The sequence below is a fragment of the Anopheles marshallii genome, chromosome 3 (genome assembly GCF_943734725.1).
Source record: "Anopheles marshallii chromosome 3, idAnoMarsDA_429_01, whole genome shotgun sequence".
NCBI lineage: Eukaryota > Metazoa > Arthropoda > Insecta > Diptera > Culicidae > Anopheles > Anopheles marshallii.
This window is the reverse complement of record NC_071327.1, coordinates 36,649,777-36,668,539: the sequence shown is the minus strand read 5'-3', so window position 1 is coordinate 36,668,539 and position 18,763 is coordinate 36,649,777. Positions and strand designations below refer to the sequence as shown.

Genomic DNA, 18,763 nt, shown 5'->3' with positions numbered 1-18,763 from the left:
TCAAGTTTGATATTAATTTTTGAGTGAGAATTTCGTCCCGTTAGTTTGAATTCAAATGTTCAGTTATAATAGTAGCCGTTTCTTTGAATTGGTTTATTAGTTTCTAATTAGTTTTTCAATCATTCTAGTTACTATACACTCCACACGCGACTAACTCACACGTAAATATCAGAGAAGGGAGCAGCTTTAGTATGTTGGTTTTGTGGTCTGAAATCGATAGCGCAGCATTTACTCACGGATTTTTACGGATATTGCGATATTGCGGATATTGCGGAAAAAGTACGACTTGGAGCAACAGATCGATGTTGTACAATCACACAAATAATCAGAAATCGAGAAATAGCTAGGTTTCTGAAAGAAACTGGTCCTTATTACGAGATCTGAACAACAAATTGAAATTGGGAAAAATCGTCTGCAATTAATTAAATTATGTAGTTTTGATAGTTTAAAAAGTACATGGAAACCTCGTAAAAAATATCTAACAAAATCACTTCACACAAAACTTTTTGTTTCACACAAAACTATTTTTATCTAATCTTTCATCTAATTCATCAACTTCATTTCATGCACCTAACTCCATCATTGCATGAAATCCACTCGTTAACCACAGACGCAGCACGATCTTTTCCCCTCACGGGTGCATCCGTAGACGATCAAATAAAACCAACCAAACGAGATTGAGAGATCGTGTCAAGGTAAAGTCAATACAAAAATGAAAACAATTAGCTGCCATTAGACCAAAGTTAGCTTTGACGGGCGGGGTTTGGAGCGAATGCGGTTTGGTACGGTTGCATGCTGCATGCTGCACCGTGCCACTGCAATTTGTCGATGGAGCTGAGTCGGTTTCGAACGCGTTACAACCACACCGCAATACTCACACACATTCCTAACGTTCTCAACAGTTCACGTGTTCACTATAGGTACTTGGAGCACTATAGTACCGTGAGATTCCACGATGTGTTTGTTTGTCGATTTGCATGATCGTTGTACTCGATCTTCATTCGCGTGTAAGTGTTGAAGCGAGAAAAGAAAACAGACAGAAATGTCGTGACGGATGAGAGCCAATTAGGTGGGTTAGGCTTACGATGGGAAAGGTTAAATTATTGACCGGTGCACGAAAAAAAAAAACAATATCACTCGCAAATTTGTTACGAAAAATAAATTTGGCAGCAAAACTCGAATGTTCTTTGCGAGCAGAGAATTGTGTAATTATAGCTCGTTGCACCAAACACCAACAGCACCAAATGATCGGTGATCTTTTTCCAGTGAAAAAGAGTTTAGAGCACCATATGTTTTAATACATTTTACGATTCGAGTGTAAATTAAACTTTAGCGTTAGCTTTAAATTTAGTGACCTCAAATGTAAACTAAAATTTGGTTATCCATTTACTAACAAACAGTTCACAATTAATGATGAAGAGGTTGATGAACTATAGTCAAAACTATTCACGATGGAGATTTTCTTCTGCTTGTGGTATTACTTCTAGTTTTCTGATATTGAAGAATGATCAAATAATATTCACACTTGCTTCATACTCTACTGCACACACCTTAGTTTAAAATGCAACAGTTCCGCTATATTATCACTATTTACCCCAGCTTTCTTATCGCACTCAGCTCTGCGACCACTTCCGCTGTGTTCTGCAACAATCCGATAGTTAGAAACTGTGTCAAACGTTGAAACAAAAATTGTACAACTATCCTTTTAGTTGTAGTTGAACACTATCCGAAATATTCACCGCTGAACGTTTTAATGCTCAACGCGGTTTTGGAACCTATCACGACGAACAACACGAAGCGAATGTTTTCTAGTTGACCACCTGAAGCACACTTTATCAGGACAGGTGTGTCAAAGTGCCCAGCATTGTCATGGACTTGGGACGACACACTTGTGCCATCGCATTCACTCGCACCTGGGTTTGAGGGGGGAACAAAAGCCTCTACTGTGTTGGCCGACCGGACCTAGTCCCCGTATGCAGTACCGAACGGCAACGTCAACGGATGGCTTCGGCGACAGACACACGCTTTCCGCTTTTCGAAGATAAACGTACGGGAACGTTCGTTGATACGTTTGACGGCACAAACGTGCGAAGACCAATGAACGGTACACGGTGTGGTGGATAGAGCATTTGATCGAGCAAGACAAGCGGGTGGTAAAGTTGTCTAGCAAACAGACAACTACAGATAGGAAGCTATTTTGGAGGCCACCCTGTTCGGTTTTGTTATGATAACCTAGTACGGAGCAAGTTGTTTTTGATAAAAGATAAAAAAGCTACATAATACATAATTTGGGCAAAGCTTTTAATGGACAGAATATGTGCGGTAGTTCAATTTTTTGTTGTACATCCATAACTATGGTATAATGAAGTAACGTGCACAAATTCGCAGTAGGTAAAATTAACTATTTTTTGTGAAATTGACACAAAACTAGACTAAGATGACTGCTTAAGGTAAAATCTTTTGTCAGCAACGAAAGATGTTTTATTAATTAAAATCGATTACGGAAATTAATTGATGAAGATATCTATATCCCAATTATGCAATAACGAAAAACACTATTTTTGATTGCGTGTATTGGCTATACTTCACAACGCTTACACGCTGAACCAAAACGGAAACGGAACCCTTGAGAATTGCATCACCCAAAAGCGCATGCAGGCGTTACTGCTCCCACATCTCCACACCAATGCTTTCTATGGTTGTTGCTTCAAGCACTCGTGTGGCTTCTCTCCCTTCCCGCTGTTCCTGCTTTTGTTCCGAGAGCGATAAAAAAAACTACCTTTAAAACCGAGCTAACAAGTGAGAACACTGGCAGGACATGCTTCGGACTCGGTTTCCTGCACGCCCCAGTCACGTGCTTCTCTTGGCTTGTGGCAAGATGAGAAGTCTTGTACACATTGGATGCTCAGCGTAACAAAACGAGGGGGGGGGGGGGTGGAGGAGGAGGATGTACGTAAACGTACGTAAACGAGGAGGGCATGTACGTAAAGAACATATACATCACACTACACACCTCTGGATGCTGGAGATAGATGGAGAGTAGGGTTTAGTTTCTCTTTTACTCTGGGTCAGCAACCATCGGACGGCATTGGTAGTCTGTGCGAATTCCTGAGCGCCTGGCACGCTCTAAGCAAACGATTCTAATATATGCTCGTATCCTGCACGAATGTGCTGCAACTTGCAAGCAGTGCTTTTTTTTGCTTCCTTTTATTTGTATCTGTGTTCTAAACTTTATACACGATTCAGCAAAGGTATGCTTTGAACATTGAACTGAATTCTGTGGTCGATGGTTTCATTTCATCCACCAGACTGGTGGTGGTGGTGGTGTACACTTTATGAGTAAAGCGAAGACAATATTATACCAAATAGAGTCCTATAAGCGTTGTTCGAACGCATAATGTTCGAACGCTACAATGAAAGTCCTTATTAGGAACTATTGTTTTGCTGCAAAGAGTCATCCAGGATTGTTTTAAATGGTTGTAACTGGGACAACATATAACAAGACATACCTAGCAGGTATATTAAAACAGTCTTTTTTAAAAACACAAAACAACGCGACATCATTGATAACAGGTGGGCAGCTTTTATAGCAGATGCTTCACACATGCACTCATATCAAACAGCTTACCGAACTATCGTTAGATTTTTTTTTGCGATAGTTTAAAAAAAAACACTTTTGTCTTTCATCCTTTTTACTGGGTTGAATAAACTTGGACATCCAGTTAGCAGAAACATCAATTGAACTGATGAGTTGGGCTGGAAAACATTTCAACCGGTTACCATTTTTACCTCAGCTTCAAACAATGCATCATCATGTTTCTCCTGATGCACACCCTGTACATACTTCCTTTGGTCCGTGTTAATGCCTTTTTTCTCCACTCATAAGCGTAAACTCACCAACGGCATATGATAAACGCCGAACGAACGGTAAGTGAAACAGGAAATTCGATTTTCTCTATTGAATTAGCTGCAAAAATGTACCGAAGTGTGCCATACGCTAAGTGCAACCTGCTAGGCCTGCATTCCAACCATGGGCTCGCTATGGTAGTTTCGAAAATAAAACAAAAACGACCTGCTCTTCATCCATTGTCGAGCCTTCGTAGTGGACTTTAACTAGTACGAGTAGGAAAGTTCACCCAAGCGGTAGTTGCACATATACACTGCTCTTTGCCTATATCTACCTACACCATTAGCTGTTTGGTATTCGTGACTTTTCCGATACATTTACGGTAATTGAATTAAGTTATGAAAAAATGTAGACTCTTGTAAGATTTCTTTTTCTCCCTCAAGGGAAGCATCATGTAATACATACCAGTTGGGGTTCGGTTGCACTAGGAACCGAAGTCGTTTGTCGATTAGTCCGGTGGGAAAGTGTACCCATAAATAAACATGCTTGGTCTAAAACACCCACCAAGACAAATCAATCGATGGTTCGGCCAGAAGCCATACCAATACGGAACGGTTTTGTACATCGGCGCCAGTTATTGGGCAGTGTGGCTGCGGGTTTTTTTCCATGCTTGGAAACTACTTTCACGTACAAAACTGTTTCAACGATTTGTTTACCGTAGTAAGGCAAATTTAGAGAATGATCAAGTTATTTGGTATTCATGACAATTATCTCTGCATGGCTATACGGTCAGACCATTCTCACGGAAGAACATTTTATCTACTAAATAGGCTTGCGTTTTGGATTGTCTTGTTAACAAAATTACAATGCAGAAGGAAGTTATAGCATTAGAATTGTGGCCTGGGAGTATTAGTGTAACTAGATTTAGATTAACCCATTACATTCTCGCGTATGAAATCTAACTCTCTCTTTTTTAACTTCTTTTTTTCAAGTTGCATTCTTCAACGTTTCCGAAAACGGTTAGAGGTACTTCAACATTTTTCGCCTCCTTCAAAGAAATATTAACCAAAACATCAAATGAAAAACTTCAAATGGACTGTGCCATCATAGACTTATCAAAAGCGTTTGAAAGAATAGGGCGATATACTATCATCAATTAACTAAAAAAGTGTGGAATTTTAATACACGTCTTACGCCGTATATACAGAATTCTCTCAGCATTCGCTCTTTCAAAGTTCTTATTGGGTCTCAACTATAAAAAAAAACTAATAATTGTTGTTCCCCAAGGGGTAATTATACTCCAATATTATTTATATAAACTTCGAATTTCTAAATCAGCATATGTGTACCTGTATAAAAACATCTTCATATATTGATAATGTCACATTAGTTTCCAAGGAAACAAATCTGTTTCTGAATGCAGAAAAAACTGCAATGCGTGAGAGAAAGAAATACAAAACATGACAAAACCCTCTTGATATGACATTTCAGTTGGAAAAAGCAAGATATTGCACATTTGTGGCATACACCACAAATAAAACACATCTCCTATAAAACTTAATAACACCTAAATCTTAGAAGTTATATGTAATTCTACATTACCTTGCGTTGCTTATTGTACCTTTATCAAGCAAACCTCTAATAATCAATTTAACTTAATCAAAATGTTAGGATACTTTGTAGTGTACAAAGTAAATAATTAAATCTTATTAATGAGTCAGTCCATTCAACACTTCTAGAAACGTTTTTATAAGCATAAGATGCGCCTACGGATTAACAACTCATCAAGCCTCAGAAATTATGCCGGATGGTCCGTTAAGACATTTGTGTCAGCAATAGGCCTTCTGTGTACATTTATCCTTACTTAGACGATGTCATACCACGATGACATCAAATCGACAATTATACAAATCGAAAACTGTCCACAAGGAGCTGAAGACGGCCGAGAGTCGGCTTAATCGAGGAGCGCACTAACAGCATTCAATTAGCATGGACATCGATACGTACACCTGTCACAGAATACACCAGTTAACTACAACTGTTGTCTTTTTGACGTTGCCTATCCGAGATGTGACAAATGGCCGTGTTCAAAAGCCAGAACGGTGTATTTTCAACGTCCTTTGTGCTCCGAAAACTGTGAGCAGCTAACAGTGATGACTTTAAATAGTCAACATCTGAAAATGGATCCGGAGGTTAGCCCTCCATGATCGGATCCCCCAAGTAGTAGACCACCTCCACCTCCCTGTAGCAGACCCATATGTATTCAGAGTTGAGCCCATTCGTCACATGTGTGTTAGTTTTAAGTCATTGATACCGATGACAGCGTTCAAGGTTTCACAACAGAATTCTTCGCACCTAGCTTTCAAAGTCAGCCCAGAAATGAAGGTCATTGCTATATATGTGAGACTCCGGATAAATAGTCCTACAGAGAACTCACTGGCTCGAATGCTGGAGACGGCCCGCTGCCTTTCCAATTAGTCAAACCATACTGAGTTAGTGAGGCACAGCATGTCCATATCCAGCCAGGGTTTACGGGGATTATATTGACATATAATTCTATATATATTCTATATATACTATAACTATTATAACAAATATAATATTGTTCGGGCATATATTCGAGTTACTGAATTGAGCAGAAGATGGCGTTGATATGTGCAGCAGAACTATAGAGCAACCATCGAATAGTGTTGCTGGCAACAATTCGTTTAGCAAAGTGTGCAGCAAATAACAGCGCAGTTTTTCACAAATCCATATCCATATTCACATTCGCGCGCATGCTATTTTTTCGGCATTAGACTTGGCAGAAGATCAATAAACAAAACACCGTTGCTTCTTTGCTTTTCCAGTTTTTATTTAAATTCAATAAAGTGTGAGTGTGTACGTGTGTGTTAGTGTTTCGTTCGTGTGTTTAGTGTTGATTGTGTGTTAGTAATACGAGAGAGACTCGGTTTGATGTTTATTTACCGAACTCATCACATTTGCAACTCCACGCAAAATGTAGTAGTATTTTTCCACAATATAAAGGTTTTTGTTTATTATAATCATTTGTTGTTGTTCTTCCTTTTTCTTCTACTTGTTTTGTATGTGTGTTGTCGTTGTTTTGCTTACATTGATTGGTTCTGTCTTTGTGTGTGTGTGTGTTTTTTTTGGATCTATTGGTACTGCTGTGCATTTCTATCTGTTTTGGCTCTCTAGTTTATTTCCACATGTTTGTTTCTGTTTTGTTGTTGTGTTACTTGTATTTCAACGTGATAATTGTAAAAGACAGATTTTAGCCAGACATCAATATGCTGCAAACATTTTTTTGTTCGAGGTTTTCGATAAACAGGGACAATAATACGAGAATTTAATACGTTACGATATGTCTTACGGCTAGTGAGTAACTAAAGCTAATTGTGTTTTTTTGTGTTTGTTTCTTTCGTTACGTTTGTTGATGTTATTCTTCGATAAATAAATCAATTGCATTTGTTTGGTGTGAAGTGTGAGATTAAATTAATGCAACGCACGCATCGCATCCGTGGGAAGATAAAAACTATATATGGCTCTACTGCTGCGTCGAGACTAGTAAATGGCGTCACGTTACGGAACACGGTACACTTATTTATTTTGCTGATTTCGATAATGATTAGATTAAAATGCTTACACATCGTATATACCGCACCCGCAGAGCTCCTCTTTGCTTTCTTTTTTGTGATATTTGTATTGCTTACTGTTGGGATTGTTTCCACGGACCGAGGGTCATGTGTTCCTTTCGCTCCGATTATTATAACCTGTCTCATCCAACTGATAACCATCTTTGCTATGACAAATTGATTGCTATTGCTTGTTTTTGCTGCACTCTACGGTGCCGAAGAGTCAGCTGTTTGTTCTTCGTTTCTTTACCATTTTGTTAGCTAACTGTTTACTGACCGATCGGAGATCTGTGCATTGGTGGCGATCAGTATTGGAATCGCGGTTCGGTTCTACCCCGGGATAGTAGGGGTAGGGGTGGGTCGGTTTTAGGTTAAACCTAATCGCAAAAAACACGGAACGGATGCAAAAAACATTGACACGGCGAAAAATGGTGCAAGTAGAAGAGATAACCAGATATAACGTTATTAGTTCATTTACTTACTAACTTGTGCTTCATAGTGTGTGTTTCTGTTTCCGTTCGTTAGTTTGCTTCCGCATGGTAACTAGGTTTTGTTTTCTTATGTTTTCTTCAAATTCATTCTACACACCAAAAATGACTAAACCTTGGAAAGTGTAATGACATAATTATGCAGGCAATAAATTGCACCAGAGTATTCGTTTGCTTTCTTTTTAACAATTTTTTATCGTTCGCCCACCAACGTTCAATTCGCTAAAGATGGGTGTATTTGTTTGTTTAAATTTTGTCTAATGCTTCCTCCAGCCCATTCGCACTGATTACTGACCGCTCGTTTTATTTTACCTCTCTATCAATTGTATTATCCTTGCAGGATGATTTCGATTGGGTGTTATTTTCCTAAATTTTGTTTTCGTTAAAAATCTCTCCCTCCTTTATGTTTGTTTGCCTTACACTTATTACACGTAAATGTTTTTTTTATTTTTATTTTTACTTTACTTTTCTTTTTTCTTGCAACGTGTAAATGGTAAATTGGTTGGTTTTTTTGCGTTTTTTTCTAACTCTGCTTACAAGTTAATATCAAAAATGTTAACATTTTTGTTTTATTTCTTATTTCCATTTTTTACCGTCTTTTGTTCAATAGATGTTTTGTGAGTTTTTCGTTTTGTTTTGTTTGTTTTGGTTTACCTTTTTTATTGCCCCTATTTTGTTAGTTTTTTTCCGCTTGTTTTCTTTTTTTGTTATGCTTTCTGTCTACCAGTAACGCGTTTGACGCATTTACGTTAACGTTATCCTTTCCTTAATGGTTCGCTTGCCTTTGGGGATAATATGTTTTGCTTGCTGCACTGTTCGTTCTTAGTTCCCTAAATGCTTAGAGCGTGATCAGTATTTTACGGTTCAATTCAGTCGCTTCTTCACTAGGATTCGCTGGGGTAGAGCTTGTTTTAGTACCTGCTATTTGCAGCGTTTGGTTTTGTTTATATATGTGTGTTTCTGTTTCTGCTGTTTGTTTTGTTTTGTTTTGCTGTACTAAAATTGTCGTTTCTTTACGTGTTTTTTTGCTACACATTCATAATACTTTCTTATAGATTGTTAGCTTTTTTTGTTTTGTTTTGTTGTTCTTCTTACACAGTTTTGCAAATACTTTTTTCTTGGTTTTACATTGGTGGGATCACATTTTTCTTTTCTATCGACAGCTATCGATACACAATACTTTGGGTTTGATTTTTCACCGGTCCCCACACAATCCGACCAGTTTTGGGTTTGTTCCGGGGTTGTAATACTACTTATGTTTACGGTTTTTTTTTGTTTGCATCATCGTTAAACATTTCCTATCAATATATACTAATATATCAATATATACGGTACTAGCAAAATGTTTGCTAAACATGTAAAATAGATTAGCTTGAAAACTTCCCTTATACACACATATCGCACGCTAAACTGACCCCCAAGTGTATTTTTATTTATCTAAAGGTTCCGTTTGCCTATCTCATTGCTGTCGTTCCGTATTGCAGTGCTTACTGTTGAGCGGTGTCTTGTTTAACCCTATACTGGATCCTAAACTGTCCTTCGAAGAGAAAGTCGTACGTAAACGTGCAGAAGAAGAATACAAATTATGTTAAACTTCGTTCTATTCTAGACTAATATTCTCATTTTTTTGGTGGCGCTTGCAGAACATATTGCTATCGCCGTTCCTTTCTTTTACTTATGCTCTGTGTTGCAACATAATGGCTTGCGTTAGATATTCCCAGGTTATAAATTCCTGCCTGTTTGTTTTTTTTTTATTCTGCTACTTCTCTTTGCTTCATTAATTTCCAATGTCAATAAATTTTTGCTGCTACAGGGAGCTGTTTCACAGGTAAATAAGAACGAGAGATATCATTAAATCGAAACGTTAGTGATTACAAAGAGAGGTATTTAATAAGAATAGCGGACACATAATTGAATATTCTGAATAATATAAACATTTATAGCTACAATTCTAACTTCGTTTCATTGGTTTTATCGCTAAATTAGTGTACGCCATGTTTTTCGTGTTCGCTGCTTGCTTGGGAAGTGTTGTTTGCTGTTTAAGGTATGCTCTAGTTTCGCTATTTTAACTTCCTCTTGCACCATGAACAGTAGAAAGCAGAAATACATTCTATTACAATAATACTGATGCGGTTCGTTCATTTTATCATTAGTTCATTCGATCATTAGTTCGTTTGTGGGGAAGATGTTTTTTTTGCGGTAGTGGTTTTGTGTCTCAATTAGCGCTTTCTTCCCGGCAAATCACACAGAAACATATGGACCTAACGGTAATGCATCGATAGATAATGTAATGGATGTACACCTTTTTTTGTGTGGGGAATTGTGCCTGCTGGTTGGTTGTTTGTTAAGGGCTGATTAATTTAACGTTACTTGGTAAAATTCTGCGATATAGAACTATACGTATTTAGCGTATTTAAACAACATCAAATGAATGCAGTGAATATGATAAAGATGGACAATCAATATCAAGAACAGGGCCGTTAGTCCGGCCGTTCACCCACACGTCTAACTATTGCACTTTTGATCCGACGGCCTACGGATGCTATGGCCAATCGTAACGTTTTTGCTTGCATTATATTTATCCGATTATGCATTAATTTTTCCTATCTGAGAATGTAAATATTGAATTATATGTATATGTATATATATATAATGCTATTGGACTAGTTAGTTTTGTTCTTTTTTTGTAATAACGTATTACCTTTTTTTCTTCTGTTATTGTTTTCTGCTTGAATTCCTCACCTGCTGCTACTAGCAAATGTACGGTAGTAGTGTTTAATATTAGTTGTTGTTGTTGTTCCGTGTTTGCTGTTGTTTTATTCTTCTTCTGTTTTGCGAATTTGTTTCCGCTCCGAGTCACTCTCGGAAGAGAGTTTTATAAATATAATTACTTACTTCCTTGTACAGCGTCATAAAGTATTTCACTATATAGGTGTATAGATATATAAATATCGTAGACTCTCGCACTCGGTTTATGATCCGTTTCTCGTTTGTTTGTTCTAGTTCGGATTCTTAATCGTCCGTTGGATCAGGTTCCAGAAGGGATCATAGTGTTACCAGTTTCTCCCCCAGCAAATGATCTTCTCCATCAACACAGTATGGCTACCCAATGGTACCTCAATAGTATCCATTGTGACTGCATTGCGGGGTTTACACTTTAAGTATTGCATCTTCGCGTTCCGCTTTTGGTTAGAGTACCCGTTCACGTTGGTTCCTCCGGGGATCGTATCGACTAGCACAACCTCAATTTATTTACTCATTGCCTTCGATTGAGCAGTTCGTCGTTTTTAGCTTGTGTTAGCAATAAAGAGTTTCTCGTCATTTCGGGGAAAGTTCGAGCACAACTGGAATAGTTCTGCATCTAACCATCGATCGATTTAAGGAACCGCTTTCGAGCGTTTTTTTTTCTATTTGGGTGTATGGAATTTCAGGCTTAAAATCTGCCCATGTTTCACTACTTTCCGGTGTACTAGAGGTTGTCGAACAGTTTGTCAACGAAATGGGAAGAGTAAAGATGGCAATAGAAGGCTAACGGAAAATGCTAAGATACTGCACACTGCACTGCACTGTCTGCTAGTCGCAGTCGTTCTTTGCTACCGTAAACCGACCGTTTACCAGCGTGAATGCAAAAACGACAGCCTGTTGTGTTGTATAAACTACGAACAATTATGGGCGGAATTGGCAAGAAGACTACATAGTCCAGCAAGTTTTGCATGATACGCGTGTGATGGCTAGGAAGCGTGCTAGAGTAGTGATTTAAACGTTGTATTTTTTTAAACATCTACCATTGTTTTTGCACGAACACTACGACGCTCCGCTACGACTTGGTCAATGGTCCCAATTAGTTTGCGTTCGCATTCTATGCAACGAAAACGGGAAACGCAGATCAAGGTGGTTTTGGGCCGGACATTGACAAACTTTGCTAAGGTAACGTAGACTGCTCGGTGCTGTTTGGATGGGTAGATTGCTATAAACTAAAAATCATACAAAATACGGAATATAAAATACAAAATACAAAATCATAAACCAACCAAACAATCATGTATGAAATGATAAAACAAATGAAGATAAAACAAGACTAAACAATTTGGTTTTGAATCAATGTTTTGATACTTTTTTTGTAGTTGTTTTCATTTACATTTCTTTGCTTAGGTGCTCTCTCTCTCTCTCTCCCTCTCCTAGATTCGAAGCATTTCCATTGAAAAACATTGAACAAAATCATTAAGCAACTAATTTATACCATAACGCTTCTTGCATAGTGGTTTTCCTTTCTAACACAAAATCATGATACAAACGAACTCAAACACGTGCTATTTAAATTAAATATTCTCTGTTGTTTGTGTGGACATCGCTCAGTTAAACTTGCATCAACACACACGCGAAACATGTATTTGCAACTGAAATGAACTAATAATGCAATTTAAAACGAATATTAAGAATCCAGCAAGCGCAATAACTAACATTCGAGAGTGTCTATTTCAATGGTAAACCGACAGTGAATTTTAGCTGTATAAATAAATTTGAACATAAATTATTGCTAGTTTCTTTATCGTGCCCCACGCACTGGCAGATGTGAGTGTGAACAAGCGAACAATAATTACTGACATATACTCAAACAGTAAGGAACATTAGAAAATTAATTACACTTCATGTGATGTGATACACTTGACGTGAACGTTTAACATACTCGAAGGGACAATGTTCTAATAAAACCAAAGGCAAATTTTACACATACTTATAATAAAACGGTACTGGCCACTCGTTCCACTTTGACGTGACAGTAGAAACACAAATCGAACATCAACGCAAACGCACAAAAGAACAAAAATGAGTTAATTAAATTAATCTAACATGGTCTAACATCGATTGCTGTTGGAGCGCAAAACCCAACCAACACACACGTTTCCAAGTGTATAAGTGTGTGTGTGTGTCGGAAAGACAGGAGGAAATGGTAGTGAAAAAACGACTGTTTCGAGGCAATAGTGACATCATCGTTTCCGATTCCTTTTTAAACTGGCGTACTGCATACATGTCGACAACCCATTGCCTGGTGAAGTGTGCTTCTCGGTTTGGTTTCCCTCATTCAGTTTCAATCAGTTTCCAACATTCGTTTCTGTTTTTCCCTCCTTTACTTTATCCTATTCCCTTCGCTTTGGTGATTCTTGCTTCTTTTTTTTACTCGTGTGTAAAACCTTGTGTAAAATTCTTCTAAAAATGTTTTGCCTTCCTTACAATGTCTTACGAACAAGTTTCATTTCTTTTCACGTGTTTTCCCCCCTATGCCCCTATTACACCTCCTTTATAATCCACCTCGGCTAGCGAGCGTTTAAGATTTGCTCAAAACTGACTTGGAGGAGCTTGGCGACCAGAAATAGGCGATGCCGCTTTTGAGAATGGCCATTATGACGCACTTTCGCTTACAACTGTATCACTGTTTTTTATTATGTTCTTTTCTAGCATTATCATTTCTGTTCGGGTTTGCATAACGCTTCCAGCCTGACTAAATAGCTCCGGGATCGCGGGTTGTTGCTGTTATTGCACTTGTTGTCCCATTCCCAAAGGCCTATTTTCCTATTTTGCACATTCCGCTTTTTACGCCGACAACAGGCGTAAACATATTGTAAATGATCTGCTGTGTGTGTATTTTTTCATTCATGTTGTTTTTTCAGTGGAGAAATAAACGTGCAAAGAACAACTAACAACACCCACCATTTCCCCAAGCAAGAAGTTACACAAATACTGGAACTGTGATTTGTGTGTGTAAACATCTTCTTTTTCTTTGGACTGTCCGTGTTTGTTTAACATTCTTTTTTCTATTTTACCGTGTGTTTTCTTCACTCACACTTTTTTTTTGGTTTGTTTGCTATCTGGTACCACCCATTCTTTTTGTCTCGGCATTCCTTCAGCAACCCTCCTCAAACGAATGGAAAATGCGAGAATGGTGATAATATTAATAAATAAGTAAACAGGTCCACTATTACGGATCTTATCTGATTGGACGCATCTTCAGCAGCTCATTAAGTTCGCTCATCCATCCATCGAGGGCACGCCGCTGATCAACCATGCCAGCGAGATCCCTATCGCGAGTACCTTGTCGGCGGCGCGCCAATCCCAGTAGATCCTGCTGCCGGTGCCGTTCGTCCATCGTCTTGCGGCGATATGAATCCTCTTGCTCACCGATGTTGTTACGAGCCGCGGCTACGATCGAAAGCTGAGCCAGCCAGTGGGCGAACAGCTCCGGTGGCAGGTTCGCTTGATTTTACGCATTTTTCGATTTGTTCGTCTTGAAGCTGACCTGCAGCACCCGGTTACCGAGCGTGTAACCGTTCAGTGATTGTATAGCGACAACTGCTTCATCGTAGTTGGTCATCGTCACGAACCCGAAGCCCTTGCATTTGTTCGTTTGCAGATCCTTGATAACCTACGGAAGAATACAGATAGGAGAAAGACTTAATCATCTTCAACATAGAAATATAAACAGGCCAACGTCTTGTTTGGCGGTTGACGATCGATAAAGTACATAGCATCAATAAATTCTGCTAAAGTTTGTTATAGTTGTTGGAGAGAGAATGGTTAAATAAGGAACAACATCCCGCAAGTAAACACTTGCCTACAGCACACGAATACGAACCGTTCCAACCATAACCGGCCACTAAATCTATCAAACTGCCAGAACAATATCCACTAACCTTAACCGATTGGACGGCACCGAACGGACCGAACAGCTGCCACAGCACGTTCTCTTCCGTTTCCGGCGCGAGGTTGTAGACGAAAATACACCAACCGGATCCGTTCGCGATGGCATTAGTAGGAATCATCGAGTTCGCCAGTAAATCTCCTGCCAGCGGCGAGTATCGATAGTTTGGAATGGCACTGCTTTGGATCGCAACCCGTACCCGGAATGGTATTGAAGGATGAAAAAACAACAAACATGTTAATGTAAATACCAGATGAAGCTCCTAGCATGTGGCTGGCACAGACAAAAACGCAATGGCTACCTAAAGCGTCCGGTCGGATGATGGATCGGTCCCGGAAAACGGCGAGCTGCTTGGGGACCAAGGTAGGCCGCGAGCGGTGGTACCGTTTTCGTGCTGCTCGGGTTGTTCGCAAACTTGACCGTGATCGGTTCGGTTGAACCTTTCGGTACGGTTCCGTTCAACTCCTTAATTGCCTTCTCTGCCTCCATGCGCTGATCGAAGCGAATAAAGCCGACACCCTTTGAAAGACCTATTTAGACAACAAAAGAACCAATAACACAAAACAATCAGTATAAACTTGTTGGGAGCTTTTCGGACGTACAATTATTATCGAAATTTAAATTTGTTTAGTTAAGGAAAACAAAACATTTTTACGTGGTATAGCTGACCGATACATACCATTACCATTTTCACCACCATTTGGAGAGCTGTATTGTCGTGCTTCAAGAGACAAAATAATAAGATAAAGGAATAATCATACAAGAAAATAGATAAATCATATCGAAAAAAAAAGAAGTTTCAAGTTAAATAAATAATATCATGACTACGATTTCAAATAAAGTTGATGATACAGCACGACAGTTCAGGAAATACTACTCTTTTTGAAAAAACAAACAACTATCACAAATTGCTATCGTTGGGTTCCAATTTTTTAAAAACATGTTCAGTTACAAACTCAATCTACACCTTGTTCCATGCTCAAGTTGAAGTCCTCGGTGTCCTCGAACAGTTAAGGGAGGCGTTGTAACAGTTCCTTCGTAATTTTCAGGCATACCGCGATATAAAAGAGTTCCTTCCAGCAGAACTCTCAATAGGAAAGGTTTATGTTATCTGTCACATCAAAGCAAAAAACGGGCCCATGGAATGAGATCTACTCCAAGATGAGAAAAACTGTTAGGAGACTGCCACACACAATTGAAAATCAAGCGCAACGAAAAAATTTGCTTCATTTGTGCGACAGTTCGTATCTCAATCCTCAGCAAAATAACAGTCGCTCTGCGACTATTCACAATTAGAATATTACTATTTGATTTTTTATTTGACTATTTGATGGATTATGATTTCCGTTGATTAATATAAAATAACAAATGTTGCTAATGATATCTAAATTAATAGTTCTAAACACACCAGAACGACAAATATTTTTCGACGCTGTTAAAACAACTTAAACTTATTTTCCATAACGGTCTACTGCCAATGAAGATTAAGCAAGGAACGTCATATCGTATGGACATTTTTGTGCGATGAACAACACGCTTCTACGTAAACCATCAGGTTCTACTAGCGTTATTGTGCTTTGTAACTTTGTGAAAAAAACGAAAAATTCTTACCTGTAATATTGTCACACAGAATGCGGGACGTAATGATGCGTCCGTACGGGCTGAACAATGCTTCCAGATCCGCCTGTAGCATGTTTTTCGGCAAACCGGACACATAGAGATTCGCACCCTTTATTGCTTCGGAGCTTGGGCGTGCAAACGATACCTGGGGATGAAAGGTCAAGAGATCGATGGTTAGATGCACATTCCAAACCGCAATCAAACGCTTCAAATCGTTACCTTAATTTGCTTGTTTTGCAACCTTAGGCCGTTCAGTGTGTTGATCGCTTTGCTTGCATCCTCAGCCCGTTGATAGTTAACGAATCCGTACCCAAGGCTTTGCCCTGTAAGCAATCACCCGCCCGAATGTAAGTGTAAGTCAATCCGGTATACGTCGCACGGACATTACACCACACGTTTCTACGTGCCCACTTACCAGTCACTTTGTCCCGAATCAGCTTGCAGCTTTCCACCTCTCCGATGCTAGAGAAAAGCGACCGTATCTCCTCCTGGGTCATCTGCTGCGGTAAATAATTGACGATAAGATTGGTCTTTGAGTCTTCCTGGCCACCGCCATTTTGTTGCGCATCAGCGATTCCGTTCGTCATCATGACACAGTTAAGCGGCGATGAACAGACGATGGATGCAGGGAGGTATTACACACAGTTACCGCTTTTGTTTCACACTGCTGCCTGGTGCTTTCCTTTAGCTAACACGAACCGAAAGCAGATTCGCTGGTTGCCACCCGTTGCCGGGTCCTTTTTCGGTCGACGGGTTCGGTTTGGAAGGTGGATAGCTTTTCGTCTATCGACGATAATGGAAGTGTCAACCGTTGTGCGGCGTCCGTAAATGATTGTAACGACCACTCGTGCTTTCTTCCTTCTTTCTGGAGGCCTTTTTGCTTCTGCTGCCTCTGATGCTTCCTCTGAATGTCCTTACAGTTAAGACAGCAAATTTATTGGATGTCGTATTTTCAGTGTTTCGCCGTGCGTCGTCTTCGTCGTCGTTGATTCCAGCCTTATGTACGGTATAGTTATAGCACTAGTAATACTGATGATATTCCGGATGGACACCCGGAAAAGCGTTTTACCACCGTTGGCAGATTGTTTTTCTCCCACCGTTCACCGTTGCGCCTTAAAGCTAGCGCTAAAACTTGTACAATTTACTTCCTGCAAAAGGTACGCTGGCCGTTTAAACGTTCACTCTGCGCCGCGATTGCACTCCAGAGTACAATGTGTGCATTAACTTAATGCATCTATATCGGATGTGCAGCGTATAAATCTGAACGTTTGTGAAGGAAGGAACGCACCGAGCAGCATACACAGAATGTGCAAAAAAAATGTTTAAGAAAAGATGAAAAAAAGTCTCATTAGCAGTTGTGAAGATAAATTGTTGTACAGGGAAGGATTTTTTTTACAATCTACTTGTAGTATGTTATTGTGAGTAATGCGACTGCCGAAACGTTCAAGGAAAGAGATATAAAACATCACATTTGTTAAAAACGTACGCAAGTGAATGGGCAGAAGGAACATCAATTTGAGCCGGAAAAGAAAAAATAACCTTTTTGTTAAAGATATCAGCAACAACAATCGCCGTCGCCGAATATAACCAACCATATGAGTAAAGCATGAAAGGAAAAAAGCTCTTTCAATCTTTCAATCTTTAAAAAGCTTCGCGGTTTGATTTTTCCATGCCGTTGATAATGCCATGTAAATTGATTTCTTTATCACCTTCACACACTTTACATGAAGTTTGTGATTAGGTAAGCAGTATGAATCGTTTGAAATAGTAGCTCGCACTTGCAAAAACAATTTGTAATAATTGAAAATTAACTAAGTACATAAAATGCGACATACCAGGCGCCTCCACAACCAAATAAGAGACATCAGGCGTCTCCACAACCAAATAAGAAACACCCGGCGTCTCCACATCCATCCATCCACGCCGTGACACACCTTGATCCATGATTTTTTTTTTCAGCAAACTTAAGTTAGATAAGCAGCTGTCCAATAACTGGTAAATGGCTTTTAAAACATATATATTTAAGCCTTAAGTCAAACCAACGGATTTTAATACATTTCCATTATTTTATATTTTCAATAGATGTTTCATTCGAAGTTAAACATTTTAACAATTCACCGTTTATATAAATATCAACATAGCAGTACGACCTGGCCGTTCCTATTGAAAATAAAACAAAATATCAATTTAACCTAAAACATCTCGAGTAAGTTTTATAACTCATCTTTTAACAGAACTTTAAAAAAAGTCATGAAAATCCTACTTCACGACGATTAGGGAACGTCCCCAAACGAATCATCTTCATTCGTATCCGATGAACCCTAATACACGCCACACGTGTAAATCTACAACTCGGAATTTATTTCTTACAGGTTAAAATGTCACGAATTGTCCGACTGGTCAGAAGAATCGGCTTATTGGATTGGGAAGACCATTAAAGCGATCGGGAATCTTTTACGGAGTATGTTCCGATGTT

General features: G+C 39.0%; 1 protein-coding gene across 1 annotated transcript; it reads right to left on the bottom strand.

The window, feature by feature from the left end:
• Window positions 1–14,048: 14,048 nt before the first annotated feature.
• LOC128714178 (ELAV-like protein 3) lies at window positions 14,049–16,877 on the bottom strand. The gene is made up of 7 exons (XM_053809053.1): window positions 16,703–16,877; window positions 16,507–16,610; window positions 16,279–16,432; window positions 15,347–15,388; window positions 14,969–15,197; window positions 14,660–14,846; window positions 14,049–14,391 (listed from the first exon to the last, which is right to left on the bottom strand). Exons 1-7 carry the CDS (start codon window positions 16,875–16,877, stop codon window positions 14,230–14,232), a joined length of 1,053 nt encoding a protein of 350 aa, XP_053665028.1. The 3' UTR covers window positions 14,049–14,229.
• Window positions 16,878–18,763: the final 1,886 nt, after the last annotated feature.

What these genes read in the sequence shown, in the direction of transcription:
- LOC128714178 (XM_053809053.1), bottom strand. Translation starts at nt 16,877, where the DNA reads ATGATGACGAACGGAATCGCTGATGCGCAACAAAATGGCGGTGGCCAG. An exon ending in TGCAAAACAAGCAAATTAAG is followed by an intron (nt 16,433 to 16,506) that starts GTAACGATTTGA and finishes TTTCATCCCCAG; the next exon opens with GTATCGTTTGCACGCCCAAG. An exon ending in CATCCGACCGGACGCTTTAG is followed by an intron (nt 14,847 to 14,968) that starts GTAGCCATTGCG and finishes TGCGATCCAAAG; the next exon opens with CAGTGCCATTCCAAACTATC.